Below are 27,235 nucleotides of genomic sequence, written 5' to 3'. Positions count from 1 at the left end.
AAGCATCCAGAATTTACTTGGGTGACTTCATGTGATCTGTTCACTCTGCTTCCTAGTATTTGTCAATGGACTGTTAATGCTTAGGATATTACATGCAAGCATCCTGCTTCAGTTCCCCTTCTGCAGACGTGTTCAGTTGCTGACACTAAGAATCAGAATCAGGTTTATTCTCACTGAAATGTTGTGAAATGTGTTGCTCTGCGGCAGCCGTAGGTTGCAATACGAACTACCGAGCCCTCCGTTGGTCTGGGTCAATCACGGACATTGTGATATACAAACCAGGGCGGTGCGACATGGAGAGCAAGCTGTTGTCCATGCAGCAGGCTCCCCACCTTCACGCAGCTGAGGAATGGCAGAGGAAAAAAAAATGCATTTTGGCACCAGCAGCATCGCAGGAATTGCTAGTCAGCATTGCACTCAATGTGGGATTATCTTCCAGGCTCCAGCTCCAGATTTTTTCCTCGGGGGTTTAATCCTGAAGCCTTCCTGATGAGTGGGTATAGCCACAAGGCAACAGAGGTTTGAGATCAGAGTTTTCCTTCTCCTTGATGAGCTGCCAACCATGGCTGATGAGCCCCATCTGCCAAAAACAACTGGTTTTAAGGTGCCCCTTCTCCTGTCAGTAGAAATGGTTTCACCAGGCTTAGTAGCTAAGCCACACGTGAAGACCAGGAGCTGGACACGGTTTCAGAATCTATTTGAGATGCACGAGATTGGGAGCATTTAATAGGCAGTAGAAGATTATCCTCTCTACCTCTCCTGACTATGACAACTTTAAGGAACCAGCAATACTTAAAATACAATAAGAAATATATGCATTAAAAAATTAAATAAGTAGTGCAAAATTACTGAGATAGCATTTAAGAATCATTCAGAAATCTGATGGCACAGGGGAAGAAGCTGTTTCCAAAACATTGACTGTATCTTTTCAGGGTCCTGTACGCCATCTTTGATGATAGCAATGAGAAGAGAGCATGTCCTGGGTTGTGAGGATACTCATCCTTTTGAGGCATTGCCTCTTGAAGATATCTCAATGGTGGGCATGCTAGTGCCCATGATGGACCTGGCTGGGTTTACAACCCTCTGCAGCTTTTTATGATCCTGTGCAGTGGCCCCTCCATGCCAAAAGGTAATGCAAACAGTTAGAATGCTAACCATGGTACTAAGAACCCAAGATGTGGTTATTGACATGGAATGTCGGGTGAAAATACCAGTGGTATCATGGCACATCAATATATATGACTAAAGCAACATACGACTAAATGGGACCATAAGACCATGAGACATTGGAGCAGAGTTAGACCATTCAGCACAAGTCAGCTCTGCATTCCATCATGGCTGATTTATTATTGCTCTCAATCCAATTCTCCTGCCATCTCCCCTTAATCTTTGACACCCTTACTAATTAAGAAAGCATCAAACTTCACTTTAAGCAGGGGTTCCCAACCTTCTTTACGTCATGGACCAATACCATTAAGCAAGTGGTCCATGGACCCCAGGCTAGAACCCTTGGTTCTAAGTATACCCAAGCACTTGGCCTCCAAAGCCTTCTGCGGCAATGAATTCCACAGATTCACCACTCTGGCTGAGAAATTCCTCCTCATCAAAAGTGAGGGAGGGAGAGAGAGTGAGAGAAATGGTTAAGGAATGATTTCCCATCTGAACGGCCTGCGATTCATGACAGGGCCACCAGAACTTTTGATGGAGGTTAAAGTGGGAAAATAAATTGTCAAAAAATTAGAAGCAAGAAGCTCATAAACGAGTGCTTCAGATAAATAATGGAAGTTTAAAACCAACCAGTATAGTGGATGTGCAAGAAGACACCTATAGTAATGGAACAGGATTAAATAAATAAGCCTTTCAACTACCTCAAAGGATAGTCAGTGGCTTGGTGACAGTTTCGAGTGAAAGCAGAAAACAATAGAGAAAATCTATGTTCATCAATACTAAAATACTCAATCATGTTAATAAAGTGTATCAAAATGCAGTCATGTCATACATATTTTTCAGCATTCTGATTCAGGTACTCAATAACTTTACTGAGAGCATTGAATTTACATGTCAAAAAAGAGCCACTGCAACTCTCAGCCAGAACGTCCACCAGTAGCTCCTTAAAGATCAGGATAACTGGTTACACAGCACAATGGATAACTCCCAGGATCATTCACCAGAAATCTATTGGGCAATTCATTACTACACTGCAGTCCTGACAATATAAATATTTAGAAAAAATGCTGGCACTAGAAGGTTATATTTACAAAATTAAGTAAAAAATGAAAATAGAAAACACAAGAGATTCTACAGATGCTGGGAATCTTGAGCAATACATAGAAAATACTAGAGGAACTCAACAAGTCAGACAGCATCTATCTATGGAGGAGAATAAACAGCTGACATTTCAGGCCGAGACCTGCAACAGGAAGAGACCAAAAGCAAGAAAAAGAAATTGTGGGAGAGGTGATGGAGTACAAAACTGGAGATATTTGCTGCAAATTATTCAAGTGAACAAGGTGGTGCACGAAATTACACCCAAAACTAAAATTGGTGAAGCGTAGTTCAGTCAGTGAGTGGCAATTGAAGATCTTGGCACCACAGATAACTCACATGCTGTGGTGACACTGGAGAAATTTACCCCCTTGTTTAAGTTGTTTGTGTCCTTTAATCAAAATATGGAGACTCAGAGAGCTGAAACCTCAAGAAACGTTACTGTAATTTTGACACTCACTGTGCTCTTTATCGGTTGATTCATAAAAGCTGTATGACACCAAAGAATGTTGAATCCTTCTCCATGGATATCTGAGCATGTGGACGGGATGGTAATACAAGCTCCAGCTCATCTCCTTTATCAAGCTTCACAATTCCTAAACCAGAGTGACTGAGTTAACAATGAATGAAATAAAAACAGAAAATAATCAAACACACAGCAAAGCAAGCGGCACGGGCGGAGAAAGAAACAAGCAGCATTCCAGGTTGATATCTTTTCCTTGGAACTAGGGACATTTCAAAATTATATTTTAAGTCACAGAGAAGAGGAGGGCTGAGGAGAATCAGTGATGGGGCGAGGGTGGTTGGAGATCTGAACAACACAAGTAGTAATGAAACCATAAGACATAGGAGCAGAAATAGATCATTCAACCCACTGAGTCTGCTTTGCCATTCCATCACCGCTGATTTATTATCCCTCCTAACCCCATTCTCCTGCCTTCTCTCTATATACCTGACTAATCAAGAACTTATCAACCTTTGCTTTAAATGCACTCAATAGCTTGGCCTCCACGGTCATCCGTGGCAATGAGTTTCACAGATAAGGATATTCCTCCTCATCTCTCATCTAAATGGACGTACCTCTATTCTGAGGCTGTCCCCCCGGTCTTAGACTCCCCCCACTATAGAAACAACCTCCCTATATCCACTCTATCTAGGCCCTTCAATCATTAGGAAAACATACTGACTTTGGCCTATTTTATCATGTGCCTCAAAGTACTCTGAAACCTTATCCTTAATAATGGACTCCAACATTTTCCCAACCACTGAAGTCAGGCCTGTAATTTCTTTCTTCTGCCTCTCTCCCTTCTTGAAGAGTGAAGTGACATTTGCCATTTTCCAGTCTTATAGAACATGGAACATAGAATAGTACAGCACGGTATAGGCCCCTCGGCCCACAATGTTGTGCCAACCATTAAACCCTGCCTCCCATATAACCCCCCCACCTTAAATTCCTCCATATACCTGTCTAGTAGTCTCTTAAATTTCATGAGTGTATCTGCCTCCACCACTGACACAGGCAGTGCATTCCACGCACCAACCACTCTCTGAGTAAAAAACCTTCCTCTAATATCCCCCTTGAACTTCCCATCCTTTACCTTAAAGCCATGTCCTCTTGTACTGAGCAGTGGTGACCTGGGGAAGAGCCGCTGGCTGTCCACTCTATCTATTCCTCTTAACATCTTGTATACCTCTATCATGTCTCCTCTCATCCTCCTTCTCTCCAAAGAGTAAAGCCCTAGCTCCCTTAATCTCTGATCATAATCCATACTTTCTAAACCAGGCAGCATCCTGGTAAATCTCCTCTGTACCCTTTCCAATGCTTCCACATCCTTCCCATAGTGAGGCAACCAGAACTGGACACAGTACTCCAAGTGTGACCTAACCAGAGTTTTATAGAGCTGCATCATTACCTCTCAACTCTTAAACTCTATCCCTCAACTAATGAAAGCTAACACCCCATAAGCTTTCTTAACTACCCTATCTACCTGTGAGGCAACTTTCAGGGATCTGTGGACATGCACCCCCAGATCCCTCTGCTCCTCCACACTACCAAGTATCCTGCCATTTATTTTGTACTTTGCCTTGGAGTTTGTTCTTCCAAAATGTACCACCTTACACTTCTCTGGGTTGAACTCCATCTGCCACTTCTGCATCCTATCAATGTTTCTCTGCAATCTTCTACAATCCTCTACACTATCCACAACACCACCAACCTTTGTGTCATCTGCAAACTTGCCAACCCACCCTTCTACCCCCACATCCAGGTCGTTAATAAAAATCACGAGAAGTAGAGGTCCTAGAACCGATCCTTGTGGGACACCACTAGTCACAACCCTCCAATCCACCACGACCCTGTGCTTTCTGCAGGCAAGTCAATTCTGAATCCACCAGGCCAAACTTCCCTGGATCCCATGCCTTCTGACTTTCTGAATAAGCCTACTGTGTGGAACCTTGTCATGGTTCTTCTTCTGAAACCATTCCAAAATCTAGTGATTCTTGAAAGATCATTCCTAATACCCTCACAATTTCTTCAGCCACCTCTTTCAGAACTCTGGGTGTAGTCCTTTTGGTCCATATAACCTATCTACCTACAGGCCTTTCAGGTCCCCAGGCACCTTCTCCTTGGTAATTGCAACTACTCTCACTTCTACCCCTTGACACTATTGAATTTCTGGCATGCTGCAACAGTCTTTCGTAGTGAAGACCGTCACAAAATGTTTATGAAATTTGGCCACCATTTCTTTGTTCACCATTACCATCTCTCCAGCATCATTTTCCAGTGGTCCAATATCTACTCTCGCTTCTCTTTTACTATTTATATATCTGAACAAGAATTTTTGCATCCTCTTTTTTTTATATTATTGGCTAGCTCACCATCTTATTTCATTTTTTTGTCTGTCCATATGGTTTTTTTAGTTGCCGCCTATTGGTTTTCAAAAGCTTCCCAATCCTCTAACTTCCCATATATTTTTGCCACATTACATGACTTCCCTTTTCCTTTTAATCTGCCTTTGACTTCCTTTGTTAGCCATGGTTGCCACATCCTCCCTTTAGAATATTTCTTCATCTTTGAAATGTATCTATCCTGTGTCTTGTAAATTGCCCCCAGAGACTCCAGACATTGCTGTTCACTGCTATTGCCCCCTTCCAATTAACCTTGGCCATTAATTTTTTTCCTCTCCCATGCTGTTGTAATTCTCTTTATCCACTGTAATACTGATACATCTGCTGTTACCTTCTCCCTCTCAAACTGCAGGGTGAATTCTCTCATATTGTGATCATTGTCTCTTAAGGGTTCCTTTACTATAAGCTCCCTAATCAAATCTGGTTTATTACACAACCCCCAATCCAGAATTGCCTTTCCCCAAGTGGGTTCAACCACAAGCTTCTCTAAAAACCCATCACATAGACATTCTATAAATATCCTCTCTTATCATCCAACACCAACCTGATTTTTCCAATCTACCTTCATATTAAGATCCCCTATAACTCTGGTATTATGCCCTTTTTACATGCCTTTTATATCTCCTGGTGTAATTTGTATCCCACATGCAGGCTATTGTTTGGAAATTCCCCCCATCAGGATCTTCTTACCCTTGCAGTTTCTTAATTCTATCCACAAGGATTCTAAATCTTCGAATCCCATGTCATTTCTTTCTAAGGATTTGATTTAATTTTTTACCAATAGAGCCTCCCCACCCCCTCTACCTACTGACCTGTACTTTCAATACAATGTGTATCCTTGGATGTTAAGTTCCCAGCTATAATCTTATTTCAATCATGATTCAATGATCCCCCACAATGTCATACCTGGCAATCTAACTCTAATGGAACCTTATTCCATATACTGCATGTATTCATTTATAACACCTTCTGTCCAGTATTCATCACTCACTTTGATTTTGTCCCCATGTTACACTTTAACTTATCCCACTAACTGCAATTTTGCCCTATCATCTGCCTGTCCTTCTTCAGTCTCATTACAAACTGCATCTACTTATATATCAACTGCCCCCATCTTCACCCTATCACTCTGGTTCCCATTACCCCACTAAATTAGCTTAAACCATCCTCAATAGCTCTAGCAAACCTGCCTGCAAGGATATTTGTCCCCCTCGGGTTCAGATGTAACCCATCATTTTTTTACAGGTCATACCTTTGCCCAGAAGAGATCACAATGATCCACAAATCTGAAACCCTGCCCTCTGCACCAAATCCTCAGCCATGCTTTCATCTACCAAAACATCCCATTCTTACTTTCTTTAGTACATGTCAGAGGCAGCAATCCAGAGATGTCCTGCTTTTCAGTTTCCTACCTAATCCCTATATTCTCTTTTCTGGCCCTCCTTCCTTGTCCTACTTATGTCGTTGGTATACCATGACTTCCAACTGTCCCCTATCACTGCTGCACTGCTCTTCTCTCCCCTTCCCTTCTGAGCCACAAAGCCAAACTCAGTGCCAGAGACCAGACCACTGTGGCTTTCCCCTGGTAGGTCATCGCCCACCTACACCAACAGATTCCAAATACTTATTATTGAGGGGAACGAATACAGGGGCACTTGGTACCAGTTGCCTATTCCCCTTTCCTCTCCTGATAGTCACCAGGTATGTACCTCCTGTAACTTAGAAATGACCATCTCCCTGTAACTCCTGTATATCACCTCATTTTCCCATATGAGCTGAAGGTTCTTTAACATGGTCTCTAAGGAGCTGCAGGTTGATACACTTCGGGCAGATGTAGTTATCAGGGATTCTTAGGTATGCCTGAGTCCTCACATCTCACACAAAGAACATACCACTAACTCTGGGCCCATTCTCAGTGCACTAGCTATGTACTAATATACAAAGGAAAAGGAAAAATAACTCAGTAGAACCTTTCTTAGAACCGCCACGTGCTTGCCCAAGTCTATTGAGCTAAAGCCTCCCACTCTAAATCTGGCCCACTCCAACAATGGCCATTCCACTTACACATCCATTCTTTTTATTGGCTCAAATAAAACTCACTGCCAATGGCCCTTCTTCTCTAATAGCTCCCGCCCTGCCAGAATGTTAGTTGCTCACTCACTACTGAGGTTGGCTAAGAGTCAGTAGTGAAGGCATGTTAACCTAGTAACTGTGTCATCACTTGTGTGTATCATTGACATTCCACTATGTTCAAAGAAAAGACAAGGTCAGATTTACTCAGCAGGTCAGTCAGCATCTGTAGCAACATTATGGGTCACCAGAATTGGTCAGTGCTGATATGAACTGAAAGGCTGGTTATCTGAAATTACTGATTAGCTAGTTTCTCCTCAAGGCCCCACAGCAGTAACCTTCGTAATTGCTAGCTCTATTTTTATCTTTACTTTCTGCCTTTTGTCTACCACCACTCAAAAAACCGCATTGTTATGTTTTATAACTCCAGGATATAAAACTGATTAAAAAAGAACACGAGAGCCCAGGATAATGTGGACACTTTATTTTTACTTTAGTGAGGTGTGCACTTATGATGTGGTGCCGTGATGACGTATATCATTCATGTAATACCCATATATAATTCACAATGAACCATCCAAAAAAAAAACAAAAATTCTCAATCAAAAAACGCATGCACAACACCAATGGGGATGGGGGAGGTTCCCGAGGATTGGAGGGTTGCAGATGTTGTTCCTTTATTCAAGAAAGGGAGTTGAGATAGCCCAGGAAATTATAGACCAGTGAGTCTTAGTTCAGTGGTTGGTAAGTTGATGGAAAAGATCCTGAGAGGCAGGATTTGTGAACATTTGGAGAGGTATAATATGATTAAGAATAGTCAGCATGGCTTTGTCAAGGGCAGGTCATGCCTTACGAGCCTGATTGCATTTCTTGAGGATGTGACGAAACACATTGATGAGGATAGAGCAGTAGATGTAGTGTATATGGATTTCAGCAAGGCATTTGATAAGGTACCCCATCGGAGGCTTATTGAGAAAGTAAGGAGGCATGGGATCCAAGGGGAAATTGCTTTGTGGATCCAGAACTGGCTTGCCCATAGAAGGCAAAGAGTGGTTGTAGATGGGTCATATTCTGCATGGACGTCGGTGACCAGTGGTGTGCCTCAGGGATCTGTTCTGGGACCCTTACTCTTGGTGATTTTTATAAATGACCTGGATGAGGAAGTGGAGGGATGGTTTAGTAAATTTGCTGATGACACAAAGGTTGGGGGTGTTTCGGATAGTGTGGAGGGCTATCAGAGGTTACAGCGGGACATTGATAGGATGCAAAACTGGGCTGAGAAGTGGCAGATGGAGTTCAACCCAGATAAGTGTGAAGTGGTTCATTCTGGTAGGTCAAATATGATGGCAGAATATAGTATTAATGGTAACACTCTTGGCAGTGTGGAGGATCAGAGGGATCCATAGGACACTCAAAGCAGCTGCACAGGTTGACTCTGTGGTTAAGAAGGCATACAGCGTATTGGCCTTCATTAATCGTGGAATTGAATTTAGGAGCCCAGAGGTAATGTTGCAGCTATATAGCACCCTGGTCAGACCCCACTTAGAGGGTTAAATTCCCACTGCTGCTCGTAAGGAGTTTGTATGTTCTCCCTCTGACTGTGGGTGCTTTGTTTCCTTTAATATTCCAGAGATGTACAGTTAGGCTTAGTGAGTTCTGGGCATGTTATTTTGGGCGGCATGGTAGTGTAGTGGTTAGCACATCGCGTTACGGTGCCAGCGACTGGGGTTCAATTCCCAACATTGCCTGTATGTTCTCCCAGTGACTGCATTAGTTTCTTCCCACAGTCCAAAGACATATGGTTAGTGGGTTAATTGCTCATTGTAAATTGTCTTGTGATTAGGCCAGGGTTAAATAGGTGGGTGGCTATTTGGCGCAGCTCGTTAGGGCGGAAGTGCCTATTCTGCGTGGTATCTCTAAATAATAAAAAATAGATAATATATATTAATTTTCCCTATTTGCAGCAGAAATATACTGCCCCTAATCTTCAAAATCAAGTGAAATAACTTATTTTCCACATCAAATCTCACCTGCCATGTTTCAGCCCGTACACTAAACCCCTTTAGACTCTTTGAGTCTTGTTTTGCCCACATATTATAGATAGAGAGATGGATATTTTATTAATCCCAAAGCAAATTAGAGTGTCACAGTAGCATTCCACGTGCACAGATTTACAAATACTGGAAGAGAAGTAAGAAAGAATAGAAATATAAGTTACTTAAAAATAAGATGTACAAGATCTACAAGTCAAAGATTACAAGATCTCAAAGGTGGGGTAGTGCAAGAATTACCATAATGTTAAACAGTAATGTGTGCACATTCACACCATCCAAGTAAGAAGTGATGGTATCATTATTGTATTATTGGAAATTTTTACCGCTGTCTTTTTATCTAAGTTCATCATGTAGATTTTAATCTGTGGAGCCCCTGAGTTGATTCCTATGGCTTTACTGGTAACAGGCAGCCATTAAAATAGACCCAATTACTGCCTCTGTTTTCTGTTCCTTCACCAACCAAAATGCATGAATAGAGTACACTGATCATACATGGTTGTAAAGATCAACTGAAGCAGATTTTTGGTAAGTTTAATTTTGCACGAATACTGCATGAATTATGGTCTGCAATTGAACAAGAGGGTGAAATGTTTTATATATATATATATATATAGATGTCAGAATAACTTGCTTATTGGAATCTGTTAGAGAATTTAAACTATTAAGATACAGAAACAATTTGTGCAGTTTGTTTATTTTAAGGGACTACACATTGCAACTGTTATTCATTTTAAAGATAGGAAAATTAAAATAATTTTATGAATCAATACCCTATGGGACAGACTCCTCATCCACCAGATCCAACATACAATTCAATGGACAACCCTACTGCATTCAAATCCAGATTAAAGAGATACAGGATCCTGTTCAACTCGTCCAATTTTGTAGAAATATGTGTAGCTTCTCCACATTCCCAAACTATGATCTGGCTCTTCCAAAAACTCAGATAAGACATATTTTCCTTCTCAGATTCAAACCAATGCCTATTATTCTCACTCAGTTCACATTGGCTTTGCAGGCTTCTGCAGACCCATGCAAACTTCATTACCTTCATATTCAGATCCAGATTCCGATCGTAACATGACGGGAAAGACTTAATGAGCTGAATAGCTGAATTTTTCCTCCATGTCTTACAGTCTTATGGTCTTCTCTTCCATCTCAACCACACCCCCACCCCCTTCTCCAGGCACCTTCTCTTCCATTCATAGGAGATACATCACCAGTCTGTTTACCATCACCTTCCTACAATCTGTAGACTCAAACAGTCCTTCCAGGTGAAGTAGTGATTCATTTAAACATACACTTCAGTGTACTTTTTGAATCTCATAATTTTTCCCCTTTAATATTTGGAAATCTACCAAATGCAGAATAGGCTACTGATTTAAAGCATTTAAAACATGCCTTTCTTTTCTCACTTTACTGTGGGATGAAATCCTTCCAATCTCTGATGTTACACACGTAGAAGTTGCTGGTGAACGCAGCAGGCCAGGCAGCATCTCTAGGAAGAGGTACAGTCAACGTCTCGGGCCGAAACGTTGGCTATACCTCTTCCTAGAGATGCTGCCTGGCCTGCTGCGTTCACCAGCAACTTTGATGTGTTTTGCTTGAAATTCCAGTATCTGCAGATTTCCTTGTGTTTAAATCTCTAATGTTAACTTTTTTTCTCTCTCCATGGGACATTATGGAGCTGCATCCAAAGGTGTTACTGATCATTCAGAGCAACTATAAAAGGGGTTTTAATCTGATTTCAATTTCTTAATTCAGATTAGTATATGACCTCACTGAGGAGTTTTTATTTGACATTCCAAAGAATGATATAGATATACAGTAGACATTTTGTATAGCCATGAACTTACCAGCAGTGAAACAGCTATTACTGGATGTGTTGTTTGGCATGTTTTGTATGCACCGAAATAAGGTAATCATATGCTTTTCATTCCCAGTCACATTAATCTTCTTTCTCCGTACAACATGACCCATAACCATGCAGTTATCATAGTACAGAACCTGCAAAATGAACAATCAATAAACAAATATGATCTGAAATCAATTAAATGATTTATTGTGAATTTTTTTAAAAAGCTGCTAATGCTGGAAAGCTGGGAAAAAAATAGAAAATACTGCAATCACTCACCAAGTCAGGCAGTATCTGTAGAAACAGAAAGAGAGTTAACATTTCAGGTCAAAGACCCTCATCAGCACTGTGAAAGAGAGGAAATGTGTCAGTTTTCAATTTCCTGCAACTTAGAACTGTCTTGTTTTCCTTCTTTCTCAGTTCTAATGAAAGGACATTGTCCTAAAATGATCACTCTGTTTCTCTTTCCACAGATGCTACCTGACCTGCTGACTTTTCTATTAGTTTCTGTTTTTATTTGAGCATTATTTAATTGAAATAACAAACCTAAGGATTTTCAAATACAGTGGTAGATTAGAACAAGTAAAATATATAGAGCAATGTGCACAAAAATGCTGGAGGAGCTCAGCAGATGAGGCAGCACCTATAAAACTGTCAACCTTTCAGTCCAGCCACAATGAAGGGTCTCAGCCTGAAACATCGACTGTTTATTCCCCTCCATAGATGCTGCCTGACCTGCCAAGTTCCTCCAGCATTTTGTGTGCATTGTTCTGGATTTCTAGCATCTGCAGAATCTCTTGTGTTTATAATGTCATTATGTCTGTTTAGGTACAGGAACTATCCATAACTGTTAAGATTGCTTAAGCAATGCTGTGATATATTGAAGATTAAACTGTTGGATAACGTCTCCAACAGAATTGACACGTAACAAAATTAGGATTTATGTTTCTTTTTTGCTGGCTTGTGGCACTGCTGATGCCTGTGTTTCGAGGTCATGTTTGCTAATTAGCTCTCTTTGGATTGTAACTAATTACAACAAATGGGATTAGTAGTAGAGCTACTAGGACTTGACGTTTCAATCCCTATGATAAGTCGGCACTCTCGATGTTGGCAGTGGGTTTGGAGTGGTGACAAGGAGGGAGGGTAGGTATGTCATCGGGGTCATCAGGTGGGCACCCTCCTTTTTTGACGTCTCGTTGATAAGCCCACGACGTCTCCAGAGGGCTCAACGGTTCTACCTGGTGTCCCAGATACACCCCCCTCAGTCCCATACCCTCCTGTCTTCATCTTGCAGCCCAGTTGTTGTCTTTCCTTTTAATCCAAATCCAATTGCTGCTGAGTAGTAGGTGGTTAAGAATTGGCAATGCAGCTATGTGTTGTTCATTAGAATTGGACTAGTCAATAAAATGCAAGCATGTTAAAGTTAATCTGAGTAATTATACTGAGGTTAGGGCTTGTCAGTTATTATATATTTGAAGCTGGAAGTTCCTAACAGGTAAGTAGTTCCTGTTAGGAACTTGCAAGTTTTGGAATAGCTGGAAAGCAGTCTTGCTTAGAGTAATAGTTTGTGAGTTACTTATTCGAGTTAGTAGGGCTGGGCTTGCTTTTCTATTTTGGACTTACAGTATATTTTTCTTGCTAAAGATAAAAATTGTCATTTAAAGTTTCTGGTAATTGGCATTGCAGAGTATAGTGCATCCAGGTTAACTTAAAATCAAGCCATGCTCAGATGAAAATATCTTCATACAAGTGCTCCCATAAGCTGCTGCTTTTGTGTTTTGTATCTTTTCCCTGAGTAAGTTAATTTTTGCTGTAATACATTGTTCTGAGGCATGGCATTTTATGCTATTTAAAAATGAAAGGTGAACTCTGTGTCCTGGATATGGTCACTGTTCTTTTTTTGATGCTGTAACTTTGATCTTGCCTACAGACTCCATCTCCCTATCTTGCTGGCAGAGCCATTTTGCTTTTTATCCCAATCTTTTGTGTTGGTCCATCTGTCGACACCAACCTTGCTCACCTTAGTGACCCAGACCTGATTCTCAGCGTACCTCAAAAGTCTCATTGCTCATTTTGCTAGTTTTGCTCGTTTTACCTCTCTTTGTCGTCCGCCTGAGTTCCTCAGTCCTGGACGACACAACAGAAACTTTAAACTCCCTCTCCCACAAAATGCCGGAGGAACTCAACAGGTCAGACAGCATCTATGGAATTGAATAAACTGTCAACATTTTGGGCTGAGACCCTTCATCAGGACTAGAAAGAAAGGGTGAAGAAGCTTGAATAAGAAAGATCATGGCTTCTTCCCCCTTTATTTCTAGTCCTGAAGAAGGATCTCAGCCCAGAATCTCAACTCTTCATTCTGCTTCTCAGATGCTACCTGACCTGCTGAGTTCCTCCAGAATGTTGTATGTGTTACTCTGGATTTTTGGCATCTGCAGGATCACTCGTGTTCATAACTCTCTCTTCCTCTGTCTCCAGCCTCAATCACCCAAAAGTCAATCGTATATTTATCCCACATTTTCATAACCAGCATACAGAAATAATGAGAAAATACATCCATTAGTCATGTGTCTTTCCTTCTCAGTAATTCATGGGTTTTTGGACATTGATTGCACTATTGTCTAATTCCTAGTGTTTCTATCATCACCTTGGAGGGAATTGCCTCTAGATCTCTAGTCTGCTCATGGAAATATGCCAGAGAAGTGTGTGTAAATGCCCAAACCACACATGTTCTTCTGACTTGTAAGTGGCAGGCAAAGAGAGCTTCTAGAATGCATCATTTTAATGCTCTATATATAGTTAAAAATCTTACCTTTCCAATCTATCCCCATCAGCAACCCCACTCTTGCCATTGTTACATTAGATTTACCTGACTGTACACAGTATAAAAGCCTTCTTCTTTCACAAGTATATTATCGAATTTTTTTGCCAAAGCCTCTCCCTTCTGAGAAGCCACAGTCCAAGGAATAAAAGTTGAATCACCTGCTGATATAATGTTAAAAGGCATTGAGGAAGGAATCCAATTAAACAAGTTCATTACAACAGTTGTGAGGATGATACAGGTTATTGTATATATTGGTTGGGTTAATTAAGCAGCAAAGTGGACAAAATTGAGTACACATACATTTTCAAAAAATTACTTTTATTCACAGACCATAAGACTTTGAAGAATTATGTCATTTGGCCCATCAGTTCTGCTCTGCCATTCAATCATGGCTGATTTATTTTCCCTCTCCATCTCATTCTCCTGCCTTCTCCCCGTAACCTTTGATCCCCTAACTAACCAAGAACCTATCAACCTCCGCTTTAAGCAACACACACAAAATGCTGGTGGAATGCAGCAGGCCAGGCAGCATCTATAGGAAGTACAGTCGACGTTTCGGGCCGAGACCCTTCGTCAGGACTAATTGAAAGAAGAGATGGTAAGAGATTTGAAAGTGGGAGGGGGAGGGGGAGATTCGAAATGATAGGAGAAGACAGGAGGGGGAGGGATGGAGCTAAGAGCTGGAAAGTTGATTGGCAAAAGGGATACGAGGCTGGAGAAGGGAGAGGATCATGGGACGGGAGGCCTAGGGAGAGAGAAAGGGGGAGGGGAGCACCAGAGGAAGATATAGTGAGAGGGACAGAGGGAGAAAAAACGAGAGAAAGAAATGGGAAAAAATAAATAATAAGTAAATAAATAAACAAACAAACAAACAAATAAATAAGGGATGGGGTAAGAAGGGGAGGGGGAGCTTTAAATTAAATTAAGTTAAACCTCTGCTTCAAATTACGTTTGTATTGGTGTTCATTTAAATATTTTAGTTTACTTGACTACAGTAATTAGCCTTTGAAAATGTGTATTACTGTCCATTTTATTATTTTTCACTTAATTTTTGTGTAAGGATTTCAGGTGCAGTTTATGAATAAAAAATTCAAAACTATAGAGCATGTGCTGTAACGAGAGGGTGGACAAACTTGGGCTGTTTTCTCCGGAGCGACTGAGGCAGAGGGGAGATCTGATAGAGGTTAATAAGATGGAGTAGATGGGCAATATCTTTTCCCCAGGGTTGAATTGTCTCGTACCAGAGGGCATGCATTGAAGGTGAGAGGGGGTAATTTCTAAGAAGATGTGAGGGACAAGTTTTTTACACTGAGGGTGCTAGAATGCCTGGGGTGGTGCTAGAGTGGTAGTGGCAGAAACATTAGAGGTGTTTAGACAGGCACATGACTGGGAGGATTGGATGTCATGCAGACAAAAGTGGTTAGTTTAGTTGGACATTTGATTATTAGTTTAGTTGGTTCAGCAAAACAATGTGAGCCCAAGACTTCCTGCACCGCACTATTCCACATTCTATGTTGTAAAAACACAAACATGATTTCTGCCAGAAACCTCACCTGACTAATTAGAGGAAGACCGGTGGGATATAAGTGTAGAAAAGCAACAACCTTTACAAATTACCTGCTCTTCTCCATCCATGTGTTTGGTTAGCACATTTTAGAATAAATACATAGTTTTCAGACTGTACAGTTTTGTAACTTATTCCACTGGGTATTTAATTAACAAACAGATTTGTCATTAAAAGCTTAAGCTAATTGAAGATAAAATATATTTATAGCACACCACGCAATAAACCTATTTTATTACAGTGCCATTGACCTCAGTTAAATTCTGCCACTGTGTGTAAGGAGCTTGGATATTCTCCCTATGGCCATGTGGATCTCTTCCTGGTGCTCAGTGTTTCCTCTTACATTCTAAAGACGTACGTGTCAGGGTTAGTGAGTTGTGGGCATGTTATATTTGTGCCGGAACCATGGTAACACCTGCAGACTACCCAGAACAATCCTTGCTTATTTCATTTGATGCAAATGATACATTTCATTGTGTGCTTTGATATTCTGATGTACGTGTGACAAATAATGCTAGTCTATAAAAAGGAACTTGTCATTGTTTAAGAAGAACTTTGTTTCATTGTCATTGGGATCAGTTTCACAGAATATTTTGAAGATTAAATTGGCAAGTAGAGCCCTTACTGTAAGTGTCACTTAGCGGTAGAGTTTAGACACTAAAGGAAGGTTTTTCTTTCATTGGCCATGGGACACATGTTTAAAGCTTGAAAAGTCTACCCTATTGCAAGTGTTTGACTTCCGAAGGGCAGAGATAAGTTTAATTCTCTTATCCTTTGCATCATAGTCATAGTCATAATAATAGTCATACTTTACTGATCCCAAGGGAAATTTGGTTTCGTTACAGTTGCACCAACCAAGAATGTGATATTGATGTTTTTATTGGACCCTTGACTGATTCCTTTTAAAATGAAAACCAAGGTTGAATGGTTGTAGGAGAAGCAAGATGAAATACTTTGAAACCATAAGACTGTAAGATATAGGAGCAAAATTAAGTCATTTGGCCCATCAGGTCTGCTCCAACATTTCATTATGACTGATCCATTTTCCCTTTAAGCCTGAATCTCCTACCTGTTCCTTGTATTCCTTCATGCCCTGACTAATCAAGAATCTATCAACCTCTGCCTTAAATATACCCAATGACTTGGCCTCCACAGTCACCTGTGGCAATGAATTCCACAGATTCACCTCTCTCTGGTAAAAAAAATCTTCCTAATTTCCATTCTAAAAGGACACCCCTCTATTCTGAGTCTGCGTCTACTTTGGTTTTAGACTCCCCCAATACAGTTTGATAGTGACTAAGAAGCTTTATTCTGAGATTATATTCACTTGGGACCTTCAGCTAAGAGAAGAGCTCAGCTGGTATCTTTCACCAAAATTCACTTGACCACCTAAAGACACCGTTTATTATAACTCTCTGCCTCTGTAATCCATCCCTAAACTAAGCAGTTTTTTCATTTTCTTTCACCTGCAAAACAAATGTAATTAACTTTGGTGTTCATTTTCTCACTTGTAGCATTATCAAATATCTTGGGCATTTAAAAACTACTACCAAGATTCAGCCCTTCAATCAAACGTACCTTGTTTCAAATCAATTTTGTTTACCCCGCTCCAGTTAAAAATATTCAGTGGGATTTCTGGTGGAAAACATGCATTTGTAGCAGGTAAACAGTATTTGACAAGATATAGTAAATGAAACGGAGTGAAAGAAGTTACTCAAGTGAAAGAAACACCAAACGGGTGTGTGTAGGTAGTTGGTCATATTCCAAAACCCTAAAGGAAATGGTGTAAAAAATAACAGAAGCTTTGTACATTAATTTTCAACATTCTACATACGTACAGCACAGCATCTGGCCTTCCTAAATTACCTTGCTGAATCGTGCTTCTTTCAGTGTCAGGCATCAGTTGCAGGAAAGACAGCTGTTCTGCAAAGAAAAGAAATTTAATTGTTAGTTTTATATTAATTACAATTACAATCACACTCCTTAAGTTTTTAGTTTCCCTTTTAGTATCTCACAATGAGGTAATCGTTTTCTCTATGTCTGAAACTTGGAATCCAAAACATAGCTTGAATAAACTTCCTCAATATAGTCTACTAAGAATTAAAGGTTTTAGAAGAAACTGAGACCCTTGTGGAAGTTGAATTGATAGTCTGGGGCGAGGCCTTTGAAGTGAGAATGCTGGAGAAACCTCTGCCTACTATGACCCACATAGACTGCAGCAGTGTGTATTCAAGCCAAATGAGTGAGACCTCGGCGTGAAACTTTTCCAGAAAGGTCTTCCTAAAACATAGTTGCCCTTTACACAATAGGGGGTGCCAGAGGCAGATGAGATAACAGATGGATGTGAAACATGCCCAACAACTAAGGCTCTATTGTCTTTCCTAACTTCAAAATATCATCGGCTGTCCATTTGAAGTTTCCATTGACTTTAACACCTCTATTGTAAATGGCAATTGATCTTGTGAGTAAGGAATTCAAAGATATGTAATTTCCAATACTCAATATCCGAAAATGATGGGCGAGTTCTGTATAAAAATAGCAGTTTTCTGTCGGACCTCAGAACAGTGTACACGACAGAGGCCTTGCCTTTTATCTTGTGCACAAGTAAAATAAAAAGGGATTTTCCCCACGTTTTCTTGCTTAGTAGGGGTTTTTTTATTATCACCAAAAATTTTTCAAACTTTCAAATAATGTTTTTTTTTCTTGAGACATTGTAAATGTTGCTTACTCCGATTAACTTGTGTTAATTTTGGATAATAATAATAATAAAAAGATTCAAAAAGAAAAGAAAGAAAGGAAGAAAAGGAATGCTTAATTCATAAGAGTGCATCTGTTCTGGGCCCAGTTATTTTAGTTAGTTTATTTTATTTTCAGCAATGACAGTTACTTTGACACCCTCAGGTCCTTACCATGAAATAAATCCTCGAGGCAGGCTATAACTCCATTTCAGTACAACGTTTGTCTGTTTTGAAAAGCAAAAAAGAAGTTGTCCCTCTTCCCCTTTCTTCTTGGTGGACGTATTCCCTTCCCTCCGAACAGCTTTGTCTCTGAAGACAAAAGCAACTGCAGACACTATAATAAGACCATATGACAAAAAAGCAGAATTTGGCCCATCACATCTACTCTCCATTCCATCATGGTTGATTTATTTTCTCTGTCAAGTTCATTCTCCTGCCTTTTCTCTGTAACCTTTGACCCCTTGATGCCCTTAAACTGTAATCCAGAACAAAAACCAGAATCTGGAAAAACTCAAAGCGCCTGCTGAACCCAACGAGTTCTTCTAGCATCCTGTTCTTTGCCAGCACCTTTCACCACAAGTGCACTTGACCATCTGGAAGCACTATTTATTGTAACTCTCTACCTCTGTAATCCCTTCCTAAACCCAGCAGATTTTCATTTCCTTCACCCTGCAAAACAAATCTAACCAACTTGAGTCAATTTTTCTACTTGTAGCGTTGATTCAGATTCCTATTTGGATTTATTTATCACATGCACGTACATCAAAACATACAGTGAAATGTGTCACGCGCTGGGGGCAGCCACACGCTCTGGCACCAACGTTGCGTGTCCACAATGCTCGACAGAACACGAAAGCTGCAAAGCCACAGCAGCAAAACAAGGCCTGCTCCTCTCTCTCACCAACACCCACCAACCCATGCACAGGCACAGACCTCTAACCGCCAGGACAAGCCATCGTTGGCCTCCAGGCAGGCTTGTAGATTTGCAGACACTGGGCCCTGACTTCCCCAGTGATTCACAGAGATTCAAGTGCCTAGAACTACGGGTTTTTTGGGTGCCACCTAAACACATTGATTACATTTTTGTGCCAAGACATTGCCTCTCCATTCAAGAGGTACCACTCTGGCTTTCTAAATCCAAGTTTCATACATAATTTCCTTTCATCAGTCATTAACAGCTAACAATATGTCATAATGATGTGCTGCAGTGGGTTGGTCCCCAATGTTCATCGGAAATAGGCATGGCGTTTTCACTGGAATTTAAATTCTTGAAATTCTTTGGAAATAAGCTGTTCTGGTGAATCTGGTCACCAACAGTAAACAAAGTTGTCCTTCTGCCCTTTTAGCCTGCAGTGGAATATATTTCCTTCCCTTCAAACAGCTGTCACTGCAGACAAAAGAAGCTGAAGATGCTGTAATCTGGAACAAAATCCAGAATCTGGAAAAACTCAAGCACCTGCACAAAGACAAGCAGGGCTAGTAGCAACTTGACGGCCTGATTTACATTGCACCTGATCTCGTCGTGCAGTTAAACCAATGGAAAATAAAACAGGCCATGATGTAACAAAGACCACTGCTCTTCCATCAGTCTCAGAATCAGGTTTATGTCATGAAATTTGTTGTTTTGTGGCAGCAATACATTAAAAAGAAGTGCAATCTACTCAGGAATAGTGATGGCCATTTAAACAGCTTATAGAAGAAACAGGCTCCAAGAACATGCCCATAGTCATCAATGGAAGGAATATGCATGTGAGTATGAGGAGAACCTGTAACATTTGCAGTGATCTTCAGGTTTATGAATGATCCATCTCATTTCCCTGCTTAATGTCCCGCCATTGCAGAAGGCGGACTTCAATCAGTTCAATTCCCTCTATATAAAGAAACTGCTGTGAGCCCCAGATGCAGTGAGTGTAATGGGATTCATCAAAATTCTGCTGTAGACATGATACAGAGCTGGCCCACACCTCCAACCATGTTGTTCCAGTGCAGGCGCAGCCCTGATGTCTACCCAACAACGTGAAGAAATGACCCCCACCAGAAAAAACTCCACAGTTCAGGAAATTGTAGCTCAGTCAGTTTCTCCCAACGTGATGGAAGGTACTACTGCCCAGTGACTCTTCCCCACCTCGTCCCAAGTGGGCATTTTTAAGAAATGCGGGGCAATGACCATCTCTACTGAGAGAGGGTCTAACCAAACACCCTTGACATTCATTATTAGTATCCTGGATGCATGGGACTGGATGTGCAACTTGACCAATCATGCATAGTTGGTCAGCGAATGGTTATTCTGTGGCCTATAGCTCACTCCCAATACCCGCAAAGGATTTCTGTCATCTACAAGGAACATTTGTATTCATCTAGGTAAATGGAATGCTCTCCATTTACCCAGATAAATACAGCTCCGATAACACAAAGCTCCGCACAATCCAGGATCAGGTAATGGATTAATTGATCCCATCACCCTGACCTCTCCCTCTCACCTCTACCATGGCACAATGGCTACCATGTACGTCTTCTGTAAAATGCACGGCATTTACTTGCCTTGACTACTCTTACACCCCATCCCAGACGTATAGATTTGACCACTTACACAGACAAGGATAGTGGGTGCAGGGAACACTCACTCCAACATAAGATCCCATTGGGAAATACAGTATATCACTGGTCTCATTTGCTACAGGTTCTAGTTCCAGAAACACACTAGCCAACAACCTTCAAGGAGTACCAAAAGGACCACAGTAGTTCAAGATGACAAATTACCACCAACTTTCCAAGAATAATTAGGGACAAACATTATGTGCTTGACTGAACATCAATATCCATTTCTCATAAATGAATATGAATACATAACCACCATTCAATAAGATAATATATGATCCTGAATTTCAAATCAGTTTTTTTTGCCTGATCTATGTACTTTATTTATTGGGATACATTGCAAATAGACCCTTCCAGCCCTTCGAGCCACATCACCCAGCAATCCCCCGATTTAACCCTAGCCGAATCACAGGACAATTTTACAATGACCAATTAACCAAAGGTGGCACATCTTTGGACCGTGGGAGGAAACCAGAGCACCCAGAGGAAACCCCCACGATCATGAGGAGAACGTACAAACACCTTCCCAGGCAGCGTCAGGAATTGAACCTGGGTCACTGGAACTGTAAAGCATTGTACTGACCACTACACTTATGTACCACCCTTATGATTAACAACCCTGATCTATGCTTCAAATATACTGTATCCAATACTGAGCATTTATAACCATCTAAAGCAGAGCATTTCAAACATTTACAACTCTGTCTAAAGAAAAGTTCTCCTCATCTCAGTTGTAAACTTATAATTATTATCTCAAGACTATGTTGTCAATTTTATTATCAATTATTATTTCAATTACTACCTCAAGACTATATCTCTAAGTTTAGTTATCTGTTCTTATCAGAAACTGCTCAGCCTTGATGAAATCTCTCTTGATTGGTCTATATGTCATGATGTGCGCTACCAATATTGGAATCCAAGTGTGAAGGAAATTTATACCCTGATGTAGAGTCAGTGACAAGAGTTTATTCTTCATAATTCCAAAAGAATGTTGGTGGCTTGGCTGAGCGACACCGCCAGAAATCGCATTCTCAAAACTAGGACCCCATGATTAGCACTAATCAGGCGTCTGTTTAATTAATGCAAGTGACATGGAATTGCTGAGCCTATCAAAATAAACTTAACAAGTTTAGACAGAAAGCACAGCAGACCGCATTACAAGGAGCAAATCCCTTGAGAAAAACAGAAGGAACCCTAAACGATTAATGACTCTCGTTAAACAACAATTAATCAGTTCAGGTGCTCTAAAAACCTTGGAGCAATGCTCTCTGGCACCACACACAGCCCTGAAGAACTCATTACAGTACACTGCAGTGAAAATAGGTCAAATTTCCCAATTTCCCAATTTCCCTTCCTGAGAAAAATGTCCCCTTTTCCAAGAATCAGTCCCATAAATTTGCCTTGTGTTGATTCCAACTCTGTCCTTGAGTCCATAGCCTCAGAATGCCCACAGTAATTTACTAACTTGCATAGGCACAACAGAACATTCTTAATTCTGTACTCCAATCCCTTGTAACAAAGAATTACTCTTCAATTAGTTGCTTTAATTAATTTATATCCCTGCATTTTCACTTTTTGTCAGAATTAACACACTTGATTCTCTGTACATAAATACTTGCCAGTTCCTCACAACGTATATGCAGTAAAAATTCCTTTCTATTCTTTCACCCAGACACACAAACTCGCATTTCCCTCAATGTACTCCATCTGCCACCTCCTCTCCTGTCACATAAAGTGAATCATTTTTTAATAGACTTTTTGGTTTAGAAATTCATTTTAATGCTCTTAAAGCAACATCACCCTAATGCTGTTTGCATGATTTACGTTATGATAAAGGCGTTCACATGCAAACTTACAGAACAACATTGTCAGATTTTCCTGCATTATGACATGCTGATATCGACATGTCAGTTTTAGTATGACAATAGCTGTTGATTAAATTGCAGGTTCTTAGGAATTATTAGAGCTGGTATGATCTCTACAGCCAGGTCCTTAATGGGCATACAGTAATATAAGATGTATTCTTTCAGGTACAATGGAGCTGGAATGCTCTCGGATAGCAGAGGATCTGGGGAGACTAATGAAGAATGGTGCCTGGAGGAAGCATGTTCTATGTGAGAGAGGGTTATAGAACATAGAATGTAGAATAGGACCAGGCCTTTCAGCCCTCAATGTTTGTTCTGACCATGATGTCAGTTCAATCTGCACATCTGCCAGCAATGAGGTCTATATCCTTCTATTCCCTGCCTTTGTGTGTGCCTATCTAAATATCTCTTAAACTTTGCTATCATGTGCTATGCTTCCATCATCTACCTTGACAGAGTATTCCTGACACCTATAATTCTATCAAAAAAACTTACCACATAAATCTCCTTTGAAGTTTCCCTCATTCACCTTAAACCTCTGCCCTCTATATTTTGACATTTCCACCATGGGAAGTTGAAGTTGAATGCTTTGTAGGAAGTTGTGAGGAAATTCATTGTAAGGAGTAACACTACATGGAAAGCAAGCTACAAAATATCTAAACACAAAATAATCTGCAGATGCTGGGGTCAAAGCAACACTCACAACACGCTGGAGGAAATAAGCAGGTCGGGCAGCATCCGTGGAGAAGATTGGTCGACGTTTTGGGCCAGAACCCTTCGTCAGGACTGTAGGGGGAAGGGGCAAAGGCCCTATAAAGAAGATGAGGGAGGGTGGGAAGGAGAAGGCTGGTAGGTTCCAGGTGAAAAACCAGTAAGGGGAAAGATAAAGGGGTGGGGGAAGGGAGGCAGGGAGGTGATAGGCAGGAAAGGTGAAGAAAGAATAGGGGAAAACACAATGGGTAGTGGAAGGAGGTGGAACCAAGAGGGAGGTGGTAGGCAGCTGGGGGAGGGGGCAGAGTGACATAGGGATAGGGGAATTGTAAAGTCATTTGCTTACTTTCACAAGGTCTTGTATCTCTCCTTCTTCTAAGACTTGTGGTTTCATGGCTGTTGTCATTCAGTGTGGTTAACTGTTCTCTTATTTGGAATCGGGCATTATTGTCATTTTTTAGATTTTCAGGCAGATCTTCCTGAGGAGAATTGTGAACAAAACATAAATAGAAAAAATTCAGTGGTTGCTTTTCCTCTCCCCTGAGTCCATAGATTGGAAAGCAGCCATCCATCATCATTCCTCATCCATGAAAATATACATTGATTATTGACATGAGATTTTACTGTGGGAGACATGAAAGTCTGATCAACACTTTTGGACAGAAAGTCTATTCCAGTCATTGCCAGAAAAGTTAGGCAAGAACTCTACCATCTCTATATTTACGTTAGCTGATATAAATTGGTGCTTACCAACTGTTACCCAATTTTTCTGTGCATTGAGTCTATCTGCTTCCGTTAGGTTGAAGGGTCAGGTATCAAGTTTCTTGAGGCCCTTGACTCAGTAAGTTATGGTGTGTCCATGATCTCACTGGTAAGCATTGCTCTTCCTCCCCTCCCATCAATACACCAATCCCAGAGACACCCAAACTCTTTAAGGCTACAAGGCTCCTCAGCACTGCTAGCATCTCTGCCTTGGCAGTTCCCTCAGGGGTGTGAGCAGCGGTTTGGTGAAAGAAAGTAAATTTCTGGCCACAACCAATCTAATGGCCTTTGGAAATCTCAGATAATCAGGAGGACCTGGTCTCTATTTCTTCTTGTCTCTGACGATCAGAGATATTTAGAAACAGAATATTAAAATTTTGAAACATTAAAAATTTTCAATACAAATTAAAGTCAAAATTCACTTTAAAACACATTTTGCTGATGTGAAGCAATTAAAACATTAATATTAAATTTCTTGATGACACTATGACTCCAAAATACCAAGAACAGTTACCTTTACTTGTCTTTTAGATGAGTGTCAGTTATCCCATTCAGATGGTTAAGGCCATGCTAGATGCACCAGCTTTGACTAGTATGAAGCTGAGGGATGGGATACAAAGGGTATCCAGCTGGGTGAGTTATGGAACAAATATGAAATCCGAGGCTGAGCGCAAAGTTACTTGTGCCCTGATCCTAACTCTGTCACAGTCCATCATTACGTCCTTCAGTGAACATGACAGAGGTATAGAATGTGCTGACTTTGTGTACTGCAGCTAGTCAGCAAGTGGCTCCCCTTGGAAAGATTAGCCTGACAATCCACACAGCCTGGCTCACATCACCTCAGTTCCACTCAGCTATCTGTCAGAAAGAGTCTGACCCTTTCAGAATGGGATAGCCAAAGGCTTCTTTTGCAGGGCTGAAATGGCTAACACGAGGGCACATAGTTTTAAGGTGCTTGGAAGTAGGCACAAGGGGGATTTTCACACAGAGAGTGCTGGGTGCATGGAATCCACTGCCAGCGACGATGATAGAGGCGGATACAATAGGGTCTTTTAAGATAGGTACATGGAGCTTAGAAAAATAGAGGGCTGAGCAGTAGGGAAATTCTAGGCAGTTTCTAGAGTAGGTTACATGGTGGGCACAACGTTGTGAGCTGCAGGGTCTGTAATGTGCTGTAGATTTCTATGTCCTATGATCGCCTACGATCCTTACTCGTGCAGGCTTTACCAATGCTCCTCTTCAGCTATCTGCTGAAAGGTAGAGGGGAAAGGTGATCTCTCTGTATTTGCAGTTTATATTTATGGAGGAGTCTGAAGAAATAACAAGGGAGAAACCCGTGGGCATTGAGAAACACTTTCTAATGTTCTATTACACTATCTAGTCAGTATAGAGAAGCACTGTTAATGGGTTACAAAGTATGGGAAGCAAATATTTGGAAAATAGTACAGAAACATACCATTGGAATTTATGTCATACCCTATAGTTAGAGCAAATAGAATAAATACATATATAGGGCAATAGGAAGAAGTTACACACACAAAGAGCTGGAGGAACTCAGCAGGTCAGGCAGAATCTATGGAAATGAATAAGTAGTCAACGTTTCAAGCCGAGATCCTTCTTCAGGACAGAGAAGGAAGGGGGAAGATGCCAGGAAAAAATTGATGCTTTTAAGTATTTTCTATCTGCTCAGAAGTCACATTAATGTAATAATCCTGTTGCATTATTCAGCATAAAATTGTTGTCTTCTATTGTCAGCTGTCACTTGCTCGATATTATTATGCTTTACTCCCATTCACCATGACAGAAGATCACATTTAGAATTTACTCCAGTAAATGGAAAAAAAATCCAAGAGATTTTGCGGAAATATTTCCTTACCATTTCCTTTTCATGCAGCATTGAGCTATCCTCAACATTAACTCTGGTCCTCTTGTTAAAAACATGAAGCTGTTTATGGACATTCGCCAGTTCGTTTCGTAGATCAGTTATTTGCTGCATCAGTATTACCAGCAGTGTCAAACAACATAACACAGCCAAGAAGAGGATAACAACAGTTAAAACAAACCCTCTCATGATAGATCTGGTCCTTGATTCCGGTAAATTATTCCAGTATTTGGGTCGCATTGTAACTTAATTAGTTTTTCTTTCTTAGTTCCAGTCACTCTGATACAATTCTTTTACTCAACAGAGGAAGTTCGTATGATAGAAGGCGTTATTTTGCAATGAGAACAGGAAATCATATTTCATGGGAATATTTGCATAATTGAATTGTTTAAAAGGGCCTTATCATCTGCTATTCTGAAGTTGCAAAATGAAACAGATATGAATTTGCTCAAAAGTACAAATTCCTAATTAAATGCACTAAATGTAATGTATGTTTCTTACATTTGTTTTCTATGTAGCTGAATGAATTAAAAAGCCCATATGTTATACCTTCATGGTTATTAACATAATGACTTATGTTTGTTTATAAACTGGTTGATAGATTGAGCCAGAACTTTCGGAAAGTTACACCAAGCTTTGAAAAGTGGTGCCCAACATTTTAAAATATTTATTCTTGGAATTTAGATGTATCTGGGAAAACTGCTATTTACCAGCTGTACATGCCCCTCTGAAGCTGATTGTGAATATTCTTCTTGAATCACAAAATCCTTGCAGCTCCCAGAATTAGGAGCCTTGGAAAAAGCTCTGAGAATGACACAAATAATTCTAATTTAAACAATACTCAATTTCTGAGGGCTTTGGAGCAGCAGAGACTTAGTGGAGACTTAGCGGTAAGTCTTGAATTATAAATCCTGTCACTCGATACCATCAATGTAACAGAGATTGAGAAACACCACAGGGCATGGATTTAAACTCTGTGGTGAAGTAACAGTTTAGATTACGCTGTTCTTCTTAACCCAGAGAGTACAGAGTCTCTGGAATGTTTATACTGCAGCTAAGATGTTGCTGACTCTGTATTCCAGGGGCAGCTATGTATCCATATTAGGAGAGAAGTTGATTCACACAGAAGGAAGTTTATCT

General features: G+C 40.6%; 1 protein-coding gene across 2 annotated transcripts in view; it reads right to left on the bottom strand.

Annotated features, from left to right (window-relative positions):
• Positions 1-26,386, bottom strand: part of LOC134353122 (tumor necrosis factor ligand superfamily member 13B-like) — a 38,393-nt gene extending 12,007 nt beyond the window's left edge. The window contains exons 1-6 of one of the 2 annotated variants that reach the window (XM_063061053.1): positions 26,090-26,386; positions 23,798-23,930; positions 17,406-17,462; positions 14,021-14,136; positions 11,153-11,303; positions 2,726-2,861 (exon numbers count right to left, since the gene is read on the bottom strand). In XM_063061053.1, coding sequence (XP_062917123.1) covers positions 2,746-2,861; positions 11,153-11,303; positions 14,021-14,136; positions 17,406-17,462; positions 23,798-23,930; positions 26,090-26,335 — 819 coding nt within the window. In that variant the 5' untranslated portion in view covers positions 26,336-26,386 and the 3' untranslated portion in view covers positions 2,726-2,745. The remainder of the gene's footprint in view (positions 1-2,725; positions 2,862-11,152; positions 11,304-14,020; positions 14,137-17,405; positions 17,463-23,797; positions 23,931-26,089) is intronic. The other variant, XM_063061054.1, reaches the window with a different exon arrangement.
• Between the last annotated feature and the right edge of the window lie 849 nt (positions 26,387-27,235).

Source organism: Mobula hypostoma, chromosome 10 (genome assembly GCF_963921235.1).
Source record: "Mobula hypostoma chromosome 10, sMobHyp1.1, whole genome shotgun sequence".
NCBI lineage: Eukaryota > Metazoa > Chordata > Chondrichthyes > Myliobatiformes > Myliobatidae > Mobula > Mobula hypostoma.
The sequence above is the reverse complement of the archived record's forward strand: the minus strand, read 5'-3'. Positions and strand labels throughout refer to the sequence as shown.